This window comes from Vigna unguiculata, chromosome 9 (genome assembly GCF_004118075.2).
Source record: "Vigna unguiculata cultivar IT97K-499-35 chromosome 9, ASM411807v1, whole genome shotgun sequence".
NCBI classification, from domain to species: Eukaryota; Viridiplantae; Streptophyta; class Magnoliopsida; order Fabales; family Fabaceae; genus Vigna; species Vigna unguiculata.
The window spans coordinates 30,637,833-30,653,141 of NC_040287.1; the positions used below are offsets into that span (position 1 = coordinate 30,637,833).

The window sequence follows — 15,309 nt, forward strand, 5'->3', positions numbered from 1 at the left end:
TTTGACAAATATTTTATTTCAAAAAATTGACAAAATTATTAAATAGAATTTTTTTTATTCTTTTATAAAAGTTATAAAAATAAAAAATAAAATTTAGGATTTCTTTTAACAAAAAGATGATTATTTCTCATAGTTTCTAAAACAAAACTTTGCTAAAGTAAAATATCCTTGAGATCAAACAAATTCTACCAAAGTCTCTCTCCCCTCACTGTAACTCTTTCTTTGGTGGTGGCGGAGGCGGTCTTGACGGTGGTTAGGGAGACTGGTGGCTGTCTCAGTCGCCACATATAGTAAATATACATGATTGAGTTTAATTCGAAAAACTATTTCTAAGTAAAAAAAACTCAAAATAATTCTATGTATGTAGACTGAAATTTTAAATTTAGTCATTTATATATGTATTGTCGAGTTAATGTGGAAGCATGAAAAAAATTGAAAAAAATAAAAATAACACCACAATAAAACTACGTACACGAGTCCATATACTAAGTAAAGAAATGCTGAAGAAGCAACAACATTTAACCAAAAAATAAATCCAATAGAATTAGAAAACGAGAAGAAAAAAAGAGTGAAAAAAAAAACACAACTTTCCGTTCGAAATAAACTTTACGTGTTGCTTGTGTGTGAAAAAATGAAGAGCATAAAGATGATGATGCATTTGAGAGATGATGAAACAATAATTTTGGTCTCACATCATGACATGGGTGGTCCCTCTAAACGAAGAACGACACTTCCCTGGAGTTGTGGCAGTTGTTGTGGGCTCCAAATGCAACAATCTCCTCCGGCGTCCAAGGCATCGGAAATAGGCTTAATGACAAGAATGCCCTCACCGGTGGTGGCGCAAGAAAAGGCGCCGAGAAAGGCCACAAGGGAAATGATGCCATAGACTTCCTGGTGGGGGCTCCACAACACGCTGAACCCCAACGCCACGATCTGCAACGGAAGAGCCACTAGCATTATCGATGCCAATATGTAAATCCTCACCCTAAGGCCTTTGTTGATGACAAGAGACAAAACCCTCCAACACGAGAACAAGAACCACGTGCAATAGGTTATACCAAAAGCTGCGAAGGCCACACTGGTAAGGAAGGGATAGGTGCAAAGCACAGTGTCGAAGCCGTATCCGTCATTGAAAATCATGGAGGTTTCCACAGGGACACGGTTCTCCAAAGGCGAGAAGAAAATGAGCAAGGCGTGGAGCGTGGCAATGGGGAGACAGATGAGGAGCACGAAGGTGATGGCCCAAGCATCGTTTGGGGTTTTCCTTTTTATAGAGGCATTGAGGAGGAACAAGAGGGTGACGAGGAAGGCGGGTTCGAAAAATCCTAGGGAAAGTACGATGTGGACTTTGCAGAGGTTGGCTTGTTGGGATATGGTAAAAGAAGGTAGAAAAGTGTAGATGTATTTTCGGCGGAAAAAAGGTAAGCGGAAAAGTTCAGTGATGGACCACAAGAATATGAAGAAGACAAGGAGGAAGCGCACGGTCCAAAGGGAGTTGAAGTTCTGTAAATGCGTGAGGGATTTTGATTTTAAACGGAGGTGGAAGATGAAGCTTATGGATAACACCGAGAGGATTATAAGGCCAGAGATGAATGTTACGGTCACAAGGTCGAAAATTGAGTTGAGAAGTGGCAGTGCATGCGTGAGCAACATGGATCGCTCTGTTTTTGTTTTATTTTCTTGTATGTATTATATATGTATGTGTGGTTACATATATATACATATATACCTACGTAAGTATCTATTTTTCCATGAATGGTTGTTTGGTTGATGTATATACGTGCGTTTGTTGTTTGTTTCCGTGTGTGTGTGTGTGTATATCACCCCACCAAATAATGTTGTTTTAGGTGGAAAGAAGGGTGCGAGAGGAGGTGGTGATGGGATTTGGGTGACGCTGGCTCTGGTGGCGGCGGCGGCACTGGAGGAGGAGAGAGGGTGAGGTTAAGCATGGGAGTTTGGAGATGGATGGTTTAGGGTAAAAAGGCATGTAGGTGTGGGGTGTAATTTTGGTGTTTTTGGTGTTGGTTTAGGTTGGAATGGGTGTTGTTCTCTCTCTCTCTCTCCCCACTCTTCCCAACCTGGGGAGGTAGAGAACAACTACAAAAGATTAAGGTTTTGAATCAGGAGGAAGGTTGCAGATAGAGAGAGGAAGAGCTAACCTTTTTTTTCTTTTTTGGGTACGAGGAGGAGAGGCTGGTTTTTTGCTGTAATGAAAAGGATCCTTTAATTTCGGTCGTTTCCGTTTCCATGGTTGGTTGTCATTTATGAACACCACCACCACCCTTACATATATACTTTCTCCTTTTTTGGTCTCACATGCACAAAAAATATATCTCCTTTTATAGATTTTTACACCTTTACTATATCATCTACTATCTATCTTCCTCATTTCGCTTCTATATCATCTATTTTCTCTTCTGCATTCTAAACACTATCACCACACTCTATTTTCAAATTTCCAATGCACAATTAATATCACATGACATGTAATACTTTCTTTTATGCATCAAAAAACTTCTTATGATTCTACCTCATATCACCAAAAGTGCGTTTCTAAATATATACAAAAAACAAATGTTTACATGCATGTTATCCAAACCGGTTTTAACAAAATAAGAGCATTGTTATAAATAGATATATAATTTTATTAATCTTATTTAGTTATCCATCATATTTTATGTTGTTTTCAAGATATTATTAATATACTATTATATAATATGGTTTGGAAGTAATTGTTTTATTTTTATAAAATTCTAAAAGTATTATATTTTTGTATCAAATATGATAATGTCTGCATATACAACGCATTTTAACATTTTCTTGTACTCAATTACACATTATAAATGCTTAGAATTTAAAAAACATAAAGTGTGTAGGAGTTGATACTTACAAATTACAAATGTCATGTTACAGATGAAACAATACTTCATATTTATGTTGGAATTTATGTCTACCCGATGATGTTTTGTGTTAGGTTTATCACGTTCAACACAAGAAAGTTAAGCTAGAATTTCAAAAGTATCACCGCATACAATTGGCTTATTTTCCTCTAATGTGATGAAAACCATTAAAAAACCAGACCACTCATAACATATTTGTAATGAATGGCTATTATTTTGGGTATTTGGTCACATAAAAATGGTGGTATTATCTTTAAAAGTGCAGTACTAGGTATGAAGAAAGTTTTTATATTGGCTCAAACTAAAACTAAAGTATGAGCTTGGATCACTAATAAATATCTATAAAAAAACATTCTCTTATTCTTACTACAATTACATGTTTTTTCTCAATCTAAAAATTTCAAGCACTTTTGGGGTGATTTATCACTTTTTGGTTCACCATGATATATCTTTTGTGCTTCCTGTATTGTGGTCACTGGTTAGAAGTGATATAATTTGCACACTCTAATATTTATATTTTTAGACTTCACTCACTCCTCTAGCCTTGGTTCGATTTATATCAAAAGTCCTTGGAATTAGCTCTTTGCATTATTTTTGTATGTCTTTCTGATTTCATCTTTTACAGGATAAATGATATATTATTAGGGGAAGATGTTTAAGTTTTGTATTCAAATCATAGTCATGAAGGGTGTGCTTCTTGCTTGGGTGTATATATCATTATAATCTTTGTTATATTCAGTCTGTGATGATTGTGAGATATTCTATATAGGTAATGGTGAAAGTCGTAACACTATTTTTTTTTTCCTTTTTGTATATGGGTTGAGGTAACTCAATTGCCTCCTATTAATATGTGTTTTTATTGATAAAAAAATAAAAAATAGTATGTGTGATGCTAATGGTAGTTAGAACATTCATGTTAATTTGGTGAATCATCACGAAGGAACAAATTGAGTCTTACAAGTAGAATGATTTGTAGAAGATGAACATACAATTTTGAATGTTGAGCAATACCTTATATGGTGCTTAATGTTGTTTGAGTTGTACATTTAGATTCTTTGGTGCAGCATACTCACAATGATGTACCAAACCAATGTAAGTTATGTCAAATACCTCTAGGTCTAAAGGCAATTGTACAAGAAGTTGTGAGGGAGAATTAACCATCCATGGTGTCCCTTTATAACATTGAACACGAGTGGTGGATGAAGCTCAAAATGTTGTTTCTCTATTGCTTGCATCCTATATAGAAGTTCATTTAGTGTGGGAGACATTGAATACATTTCTTGTATGGCCAAAACATTTTATCAAACACAACTTCAGCATGGACAAAAGTATTAAGAATGTTTATTTATTTTTATTTAATTAACTTTAATAATATTGCATTGACTTTTGTTTACTGTTTAGGATGTTGTGAAATAGATTGTAACTCTTGGTGATTCCAAAAGAGTTTTGAAAGGTTATTTTTAACCGTTATTAAAAATGTTGTGTTCGGTAGTGAATGCAAAACATTGTCAAGTGCAAAGAGTGATGGGAAAAAGACAAATGTCAAGTGAAAGTTGATCTGTCATGGGAGAAAACATACAAATTGGTTAAAGTTGTGCCTCAATTCCAAGGATATTTCTTGTTACCCAATGATTTATTTACTTAAAATATGTCATGTAAAGGATTAAGTTTCAAGGTACATGAGAGAGATGTTTTTCAACTAAATGATATAGATATTATGAGAAAGTATGAGATCTAAGAGAGAAATCTATGTACATATTTTCTATATATATATTTGTTGATAAAAAAAAACAATGTTATAAGATACGGAAGTCTTCTCTAAATTTTGTAGTTTGGTCTTTTTTTATTAACAACAAATTTGAATAATATATATAGATATAAACTGTTTTTATATAACTCAACCTAAAATTAAAATTGATATTCTATGGACCTCCTAGACTCATTTAGATTTTTACAAACATGCTTTGTAACTAACTTTTATTTAAGAAATATATATATATATATATATATATATATATATATATATATATATATATATATATTCTTTAATATGATCATATTAAGGCTAAAGTTGCGTTTTGCGAGAGGGAGGGAGGGATGAGAGCATAATTGTGTCACCTTCACCCTCATAAAAAAATTATCTTTTTCTTTTTTTTTATCCCATTTTACATGCATTTTAGGTTTATGCATCTTTTTCTGTATTTTCTTTTCGTTCTCATCCCATTTTATTTCTCTAAAACTATTACTTGTAACTAAATATAAAAATTAAAATCAATAAATATTGTCCTTTAAATTTTGAAAATATTTATAACCTAAAATACATTAATATCTTATATTTCATCAAATTCCTAGATACCTCTAACTTCTTTTATCTCTCTCGTAGTTATTTAACTATTTTGGCTATAGTTATGCAACACCGACACTATATTTACATTTACCTCCCCCTATAAAAGAAACACATTATATCATACCTTTAAAAAAAAACAAAAACATAAGTCTTAAAGAAAAAAGTCAAATGTTAACTTAAAAATCATTTAACATAAAAACTTGTGAGAATCCCTTTATTAAGAAAAAACCGTTTTTCCTTTAAACTCATGTTTCTCTCAAAACTTCCCTCTCTTTCCCAAATTCTTAATTCAGCTCTCATTTTTTGAAGATCAAACTTCACAAAAGTGATCTACACAACTAACTCTTCTAAGACCTTTCAATCAATTTCTATTTAAGGTAAGTTTGAATTTATGCTCTATTCTTTATAGCACAGACGATTTTCTATCACATGCAAACTTACTTTTGTTATTACATGTCACCTCTATTCATCTTTGGTGAAATTTTCTTTGGTTGAGACTCTATAATGTCATGTCTTGATTATCATTTAGGCTTTTTGTTGTGTAGATAGAGTGTTTCAACGTGTGAAACTGTTTAGGTAGAAAATAACAGTGTTAGGTCAAGACTATTAGGTAATGGAAGCTAATTCATGATAAAATTTTATGTTTTATTGTTGTAGATAAACTTTGCTAGGGATGGGCAAAAAATCCAATTTTCATGATCCAATCCAAATTTTCTCTAATCTAATCCATTTAATATTCATTTTATTAAAAATCCAATCCATTTAAAATCCATTTTATTGGATTTGGATTTCAATCTTATCTACATTTTATGGATTGGATATCTATTCTCTAAATCTAGATTTTCAAAATGGATAATTCAAAATATCCAATCCAAATTTTCAATTTATATTTTTGGTTAGGTTAGGATAAAGTTCGAGACAGACTAGCCCAAATTAAGCCGTATTTGATTGAGTCGGCGTGATCCTATACAAAATTTGGTTGAATGTTGTCGAATTCAGTCAAGTCGGTCTCGATCAAAATTTGGTCTGGCCGGTCTTGGACCAAATTTGGAAGTATTCAGTCGAGTTGACCCCTACCCAAATTTGACAATATTGGACTGAGTCGACCCAGACAAAATTTGACAATATTCGGCCGAGACGACCACGACCAAAATTTCGCCGAATTTAGCCTAGTTGGCTCCGATCAAAATTCGGTTGAATTCAATCGAGTTGGTCCCGATGTAGATTTGGTCGAGTCGGCCCTGACCCAAATTTGGCTATATTCAGCTAAGACGACCAAGGACGAAATTTGGCCGTATTCGAACGAGTCGATCGCGATCCAAATTTAGCTATATTCAACCGATTCGACTACGACCGAAACGACCAAATTCAGTTGAGTCGGCTACGGTCAAAATTCAATCGTGTTGGCCTCGACAAAAATTTGGCCGAGTTGGTCCAGGACCAAATTTGGTCGTATTCGCCAAAGTCGATCGCGACTGGAATTTAGTCGTATTCAGGTGAGTTGGTCCTGAATTCAGTCAAGTTTACCATGACCATAATTTGGTCGAGTCGGCCATAGCCCAAAATTAACCGTATTCAGTCGAGAAAGCCTAGGACGAAATTTGACTATATTCGGTTGAGTCGGTCGTGATCGAAAATTGTCCATATTCAGTCGACTTGGTCTCGACCGACGAATTTAGTGGAGTCAACCCTAACCGAAATTTCACCGATCAGGCTGTGTCCCAAATGTGGCCATATTTGGCCAAGTCTGCTCTGGCCAAAATTTGGTCGTATTAGGCAAAATTGGCCCTAGCCAAAATTTGACCGAATCCAATCAAGTCGATCCCTACTAAAATTTTGTTGAGTCGGCCTTCGCCTAAATTTGGTCATGTCGTCCTCGATCGAAATTCGTTCGAATTTGGCCGAGTCAACCCTAGCCAAAATTCCCGAGCCAAAATTTGGTCGAATACGACCTAGTCGAGCTCGATCAAAATTCAGCCGACCCCGACCGAAAGTTTGGCAAGTTCGTACCATGCTGAAATTTGACTTCGTTGGCCCCGACAAAAAATCTGCCAAGTTATATGGTATCGGTCCTATGGACACAAGTTTTAGAAAATTCATTTTAAATTTATTTTATAAAAAATGAATTTTGGATTTTGAACTTGATCCAAATATTTGGATATGAATTTGAACTTAATCCAAATATTTGGATTTGGATTTTAAAAAAACTCAATCTACTTTTTCTGAAAAATTGAATTTGGATCGAAAATTTAATCCAATGATTTGGATCCAAAATGGATGTGGATTGGATCATTAAAAATCTAATTCCATGATCACTCCTACTAATAACAAAGTGATGACTGGACATGACTTTGATGATGTTATGGTGAATTCATGGCTTTGGGTTGAAGGATTGAATATCTTTGATGTTATATTGTAATGTTTCTAAAATCCTTAAATTACTTGAATATGTTAGTACAATAAAACGAGATTAAAAGCAGCGGATGAATTTGTTAGGGACATGGTAAATTATTGGACCTTGTGGTGTGTAAAGAATAGAAATGGGAGAATGCACTGAATGATGCATTATTGAATATGGCGTGGTGTTTGCATTCTTAGTGTTGAGGTTGACCATATATCCTAATTTAGGATGAGTCCAAGTGTATTAAAGAGGGATTGTGATGTGAGACTATCCTGACTCAACTAGTATCTAACTCACATAGAGGATGATAGGTGAAAGTCAAAGGAGGATTCACAGGACAAACATTATTTTTTTTATCAGCCAAGAATAAATAAATAGATATAGAACACTTATGGGTACTCTAACCCAAAATGCACATGTTAGACCTTTACATAAGATGTGCAAAGATCCAAAAAGAGAAGCTTCTTAAAACAAAAGCTTCATACATGAGCAAGTTCAATATATAGGTTTGGTTCAACAAATAAACCCACATGGCAGATGATATATGAAAGAGGATTACACCAATTGAGCTAGTGAACTTAACTCGTAAATACTGGATGAGATATATGATGTTCCACTTGAGTTATTATTGTAGAGAGTGAGAAGAGGAGGGTCAATTTGATGGGTGCAGGATCTCATGAATCCATTCAATAGAGTTGTCTTCCGAAAGTAAGAGTCTATACATTTCTTCCCAGTTTGATGCTTAGACTTTAGTTAATTGACTTTCTATTATATTATATCATATATATATATATATATATATATATATATATATATATATATAAATATATATATATATATATTGTCTCAGATTTTATTTTTTAAATCTTGGTCAAAGTTGTAATATCATTCAATTGGAGATCATTTCACTGATAATTAGCTCACCTTGACATTTTTGTATTTTTTTTTTTTTATTCTTGCAATGATTGTATATTATGTATATACGAGATAGCATAGTTAGGAGTTGATAGGGATAGCTGGCCACCGAAGGTATAATTGAGATATTTTGGATGACGTGTCTTAGTATTTTGAAAAATTGTATTAAGTTCTTAATGGTATTTTGAAAGTTTTTTTATGACTTGTGTAAATCATATTCTAAGATAAAATGTTATATAGTTTAAGAACGGAAACGTAACCTAGTTTAATTATAATTACTAATATTATTTATAAGACTATAAGAATGTTTAGAAAAATAAGGTTGTTACAAAACTATTTTTAGACATTTTTTTATAAATAATTCTAAGAGAAAAATAGTAAAAATAAAATAAAATATTCCATAAGTTAAAATTAGCTTATGGGAAAATTTCATTTTTTTTCTTCTAAATTTTATTATAATAAAGTTTATGATTACAAATAAATTGGATTTACAAATTCATTAATGATTAAAAAATTCATCAGTAAATATTCGTTAGTAAATTTTACCAACGGATAGAAAAAATCTATTCGTAATTATTAATGGTCAAAATTTATCGATGTTAGTAATTATCCAGTGGCAAATATCCTAATTTGGTTTTTCTTCTTTTTTTCTTTCTCCTCCTCTTCTTATCATAGTGACCTCGTTGCCACCATCGTACTCTGATCGTCACCGTTGTTGTCGCCTTTACAGCTCTGACTTCTCTTCCTCCTTTCTTTTGCTTCTCACTCATGTCCAATTAATTTATGATAAATATTTTATTAAATTCGGCGAAAAATTATCGTACATATTATTGACGAATTTACCAACAAGTTTAGAATAATTATTTATTAACAAATTTACCAACAGATTTTAAAAATATTGAATTATTAACATATTTATAAATTTTAAAAAAATGCATTACCGACAAATTTTATAAAAATTCATTACCGATGAATTCCTTTATAATGTGTTTGGATGAGACAATTTAAGAGGTGATTCATTTATTTGGATAATTTGAAATTCTTTATAATGAAATGTTTTGTTTGGATAGAGAAATTAAAAAGTATTTAAAATGCATGCATTATTTTTTAAGTATTTCAATTAGCTAAATTAGAAGAAATTCAAATACCCTAAAAAAAGGTGGAATTTGAAATTCTTCTCACTTAATCTCACTATAGACTCAATCCCAAACGACATAGGCGAGTCCGACCAACCTGAAGACCTAGGCGGATCCGACCAGCCTGACGACCAAGACGAGCCCAATTGGCCCAACGACCTAGATGTGCCCGATCGACCCAACGACCTAGTTGGTTTGGGCCAATCGAACAAGCAGGCCCAATGACACAAATGGGCCCAATGACCTAGATGGGTCGAGTGGGCTTGACGACCTAGTGGGGCCAAGCTGGGCCAATGACCTAAACGGGCAAGTTGGAACAGGTCGTGTCGGGCCAGGTTGACGAACTTGACGGGCACGACCGGTAGGTATGGGCCATCAAACTTGTTTGAATCATCGGGCCGACCCAACCTGTCTGGTCGTCAGGTCAGACCAATTTGGCTGGGTAGTCGGGTCAGCCCGACCCATCTGGGTCGTCGAGTCCGTTTCCAAATTTATCATGAACTCAAAACATAATTAAGCCTAAAATAAATATTGTAAAAATTAAATTTTATCTCACAAGAAATTCAATTAATTTTTCTAAACAAGAAATTTAGATGTAAGGTATTTTAATTTCTTTATCCAAACAAGTTATTTAGGAAATGAAGGGGATTTAATTGCAAGCAATTCAAATACAAAACATTTCAATTTCTGAGCATTGTTGAAATACTACATCCAAACACAATGTTAAGAAAATCCATTACCAACAAATATTATTTGAAATGGTAATAACTAATGTGAGAATTTTAACGTCCAACTTTCTAATGAGATTTGTCGGTAAAAATATTTGTCAATTAAAAAAATTATACATTACTAGCAGATCTATTAATATTGTTATTAATAATAAAAATTTTAATTATCAACAAATTTTAATGATAAATCAATTATTGAATAATAATTGTATCAATAGTTAAAATTCTAAAAACTGTTAATAAATTTTATTTTTTCAAGAGATTTTTTTTCTGTCATTCAAATTCTATCAATTCTATGGATAATTTAGCTAAAAAAAATCGATGTGTATCAAAATATATCCTAGAAATAATACCTTTTGTATAATTTGTTCATTTTTATGAGATGAGATCTATTAATTCTTGTTCTTTGTCCAGCTGGATTAGGGGTGTTAAAGTGAGACAACCTGACTCACACGGGTTGGCTCACCGCGGATTGATCTAAAGAAGGATTATAGTTCAATCCAACTTATTCTTTGGTGAGTTAGAAATTTTGCAATCTGATCCAACTCACCATAGGTTGGTAGGTTAGGGATTGTCTTACTTACGAATATTTTTTTTCTATTTATTTTATATATTTATTGCATTACAATGAGAGTGAATTGACTTAATTTATTTTATATGATAATGAAATCAATGTATTCACCTAATTCTCGAAATATTATTATAAACAGTGGCAGATCTTGACCAACATTGTTGGGGGAGTCCAAATAATACATCCAAAATTTATACATTTCATTATTGTCACTAACACAATAAAAATGAATTCATAACTTAGTATAACAATAACTAAAAAATAAATCACAAATATCTAAAAGATTGCCCTTCGTTCCTTTAGATCCCTGAACTCATCAATAATTCACGGGTAGCTTCCCTTTTATCACTTCTAAAAAATGAATCTATTATTTTATTCTTCATCAATATACCTATTTAAAAAAAATACTAAAAAATGATTTATCATAATCTAATAAAAAATTGAGAGACATAAATACCAAAATAAAATTCGATGATAATCAAACCACACTTAAAATTCAATTATAAAAAACACACAGTACAATCATTTTTTCTTCTATGTTAATAAAAAAATAATAATATAAAAGAGGCTCATTAAATAAATTATTAAACTAATACTTCACTATCAAGTGAGACAAAAGAGAATTACCTTCTTTATTTCTTAGAGGATGGAAGAGAACAATTGAGAGATGAAAGCAAAAATAATTGATCTTTTTCTCTTCAGAAACAAAAGAAAATAGGTAAAAATGGAAGATGAGAACAATTTATAAAAAATTCAAGGCATAAACATATAAAAGTGACTCATTAAATAAATTATTGAATTAATATTTCACTATCAAATGAGATAATAGAGAATTACCTTCTTTATTTCTTCGATGATGGAAGAGAACAGTTGAGAGATGAAAGCAAAAATAATTGATCTTTTTCTCTTTAGAAACAAAAGAAAATAGGTAAGAATGGAAGTTGAGAACAATTTGTAAGAAATTCAAGGCATAAATATATAAAAGTGGCTCATTAAATAAATTATTGAATTAATATTTCACTATCAAATGAGACGAAAGAATTACCTTCTTCTTTTCTTCCTCGAGGATGGAAGAGAATAAAGGAGAAATAAGAGAAAAAATAATAGATCTTTTTCTTTTCAGAAATAAAAGAAAACAAATGAGAATGAAATATGAGAACAATTTATGAAAAACACAATTTATAATGAAAACAAATAATATAAAATATCTTGATAAATCTTTTTAATCTTTATTTTTTATTATATTTGATTTTATATTTTATTATTTATTAGTATTAATTATTATGTTTATAAAGGAAATAAAATATTTGATTTAATATTTATAACAAAATAAAATCAAAATACTAATATCTATAATAAAAAAATTAAAATGTCGATGGTAAAAAAAAAATTCAAAATTTTTGGGAGTGCCAAGGCACCCCTGCATCCATAATACTCAGCCACTGATTATAAAGATAATAGTTAAAGATTAAAGTATCAACATATCTAACTTGACCAACAAATTAATTAAACATTTAAACTTTTCAAATATTATTGAATAACATTCTGGTATTTAAAAATATAAAATTGTGAACCTATATAATTAGGATTAGTAAATAATTATAAAAAATGTTAGTGGATTAAGTAAGTCAACCTACTTTCATCCCGTTTAACACATGAATTAAGTGAATCAAGTTCAGTTTAATCCACTTTTAAAAAAAGTGAATTTTTGTTAACTCATTCTAATTCAAATCCGTTAGCTACGAGTTAGAACTCATTTTATCATTTATAATCCGTACTCCTACAAGTGTCAAAAGAAGAAAAAATAAAGTAAATACAGCAAAAACCTGCAACCTTGTTATAATCACCCTGGTACCAAATCCTCCTGCACTACCAGAGTTAGGCTGAGATTATTAATAGGTTTGTTCATCTGAGTGGGAGAAAAGTGGGGAAAGTAAAATTGGGATATGATTCTGCCAACAACTTATGAGGCAATACACATAAAACCTACATTTCCAGTGATCACTTTCTGTTCCACCTATATATTAAATTTTTGTTCTTTTCCTTTTGTCCCTGTGTTGCGCACCTGCATCCCACTAGTGAAATAAAAAAACCTCGATTTTAATAATTAATGTTTCTTGTTTAGTCATGCATAACAAAACATCGCCATGTATAACAAATTTACATCATTGTATCCTTCAGACAACACAAAGAAAAGAAAGGGTGTGAGTCACACATCGTGGGGCTTTGTCTTAATAAACATCACTCCCTTTATTCTGGTTTCGATAGTGTACTATATAGCAGAAGTAGCACAATAATTTTGAGGATGTTGAGACTATGTACCAAACAAAAGGAAGAAGGCAAGAAAATGGAGATAGAACTGTGCAAAAAGGGCTTCTCAGAACCACACGTTCATTTTCTTCCTTTTTCCATTGCATCAATCAACAAAACAATTCGTTAGAAGCTGAAAACCTGTGTTTCCATTATCGATGGTTAAATTAATGTCACATTTTGTAGATCAATTGTTAATTCTAATATATTATAATTAATTGACTTAAAGAACCTAATTCATGACACTATTATCTCCAATCGATATCAGAGAAAGCCTTACTTACTTATTTGGATAAGCTATGCCTAAAGTTTCTTCGTTATTTTGCTAACCTTTCCTCGCAGATGAGTTTCTTTGTTTTGTGAAATGATGACACCACCTAATATTAAAGCTACCTTTTGTTTTTCACTTTCTTTAACTTATAATATATGCATACACACACAAATACATAGTTAATATAAAAAAATGTAAAACTTGCAACTTAAATAATGATTATAAAAGTCAATAATTTACCATACACAATAATACATATAAATGGAATGATTAGAAAATAACTAAGATATATATAATAAGATTTTATTAGCCCAAATGGGTAACTGAGAATCGTTTGTGATTACGTTAAACTTAATTAGAATTAATTTGATCACATGGGGGGATATATTTTGTAGAAGATAAAATAAAGAAAGAGTTAAAGAGAGATTCGAAAGATTTTCAAAAGACAGCAGAAAGAGGTCTCCTTTTTATAAAGAAAGAAAAGATAACAATAAAATAGAATCTATTCTACAGAATATTTTGTCACACAATATGCTTCAACTTACTATCCTTCTACATCAATGCCTTCCACTCACAAAGAATTAATTGCTGAAAATGATGAAAAGAGAAATTAAAGGGACGAAAAAGAACAATAATTGAATAATTGGTAAAGCTGAGGCGGTGGAGATCCACACGACATGCAGTTCTGTAACAGGAATCAACCCGAAAATACATAGAACAACATTTTGAAAATCAACGGAGATGATATTACAGTAATTAACTTGTGTGTTATGGAGATTTAAAAAGAAAAATTGGGTTTCAGTTAGTAATTTTTCTTTTGTTATTCGTAAACATGAAGGGAAGAAGAGCTATTACGATATAGGTGCATATGCTAACACTATTTTACTTAGTTAAAAGTCTAGAAACCCCTAAAACAGATCCTACACATAGACAGACACATGAGATCTCGAGACTCGTGATGAGAAATTTGGATCCAATGATTGAAAAGAGTGAACAAGAGAGAATGATATATATAGGACAGTGAAACTGAAACAAGCATGACAGAAAGATCTGAAAATGAGTAGAACCAGAATTCAAAAAGCAAATGATGGGTGCCTTTTTTGTATTGTGTTGAAGACAAGAAGGGCACATGTGCAGTCAAATGTTTTCATCATTACACGGATCCACCACTGAATCTCACTCACCATGAATCTCCACAGGTAAAAAAAGGGAACACAACAACATAATCAACGCAAAAGGGTATAACAACAGCCGAAAATTCAAAGAAAACAAAAACAATTATATCTGACCTTGAGAGGATGGTGATTTTGATGATGGAAGCTGTAATTGAGGGGAATGAAGCCTGGTCCGAGGAGACATAAAACATAATCTGCAGATGTTATATACAATTATTGCATCTGAATGATCTTATGTGAAGCAGTGAAAGGTAGAGTTATATATATATATATATATATATATATATATATATATATATATATATATATATATATATATATGATCGATCTCCTTGGACCACGCAGCATTCCCCTCAAAAGATGATAGCTTCCGGATCTTGTTCATTACATATGTTGAATCTGACTAACCCTTAAGAAGGTGGTTTTGTGTTGTGTTTGGTTCTGATATGGAAGAAGACACCATATTTGAAGGAAAGGAATGAAAAAAAAAATGATTTGGTTTGAAAAGAAAGTAAAAGTAACGCGCAGAGAGAGAGAGAGAGAGTGGAGGATGTG

The 15,309-nt window shown here is 31.9% G+C and overlaps 1 protein-coding gene and 1 long non-coding RNA gene across 2 annotated transcripts; both read right to left on the reverse strand.

The window, feature by feature from the left end:
* Positions 1-693: 693 nt before the first annotated feature.
* On the reverse strand, positions 694-1,653 carry LOC114163658. Its single transcript, XM_028047955.1, has one exon. The coding sequence runs from the start codon at positions 1,651-1,653 to the stop codon at positions 694-696; it is 960 nt and encodes a 319-aa protein (XP_027903756.1).
* Positions 1,654-12,603: 10,950 nt separating this feature from the next.
* LOC114196285 lies at positions 12,604-15,027 on the reverse strand. Its single transcript, XR_003606654.1, has 2 exons — positions 14,869-15,027; positions 12,604-14,167 (listed from the first exon to the last, which is right to left on the reverse strand). It is a non-coding gene; the product is annotated as an uncharacterized LOC114196285 (long non-coding RNA).
* Between the last annotated feature and the right edge of the window lie 282 nt (positions 15,028-15,309).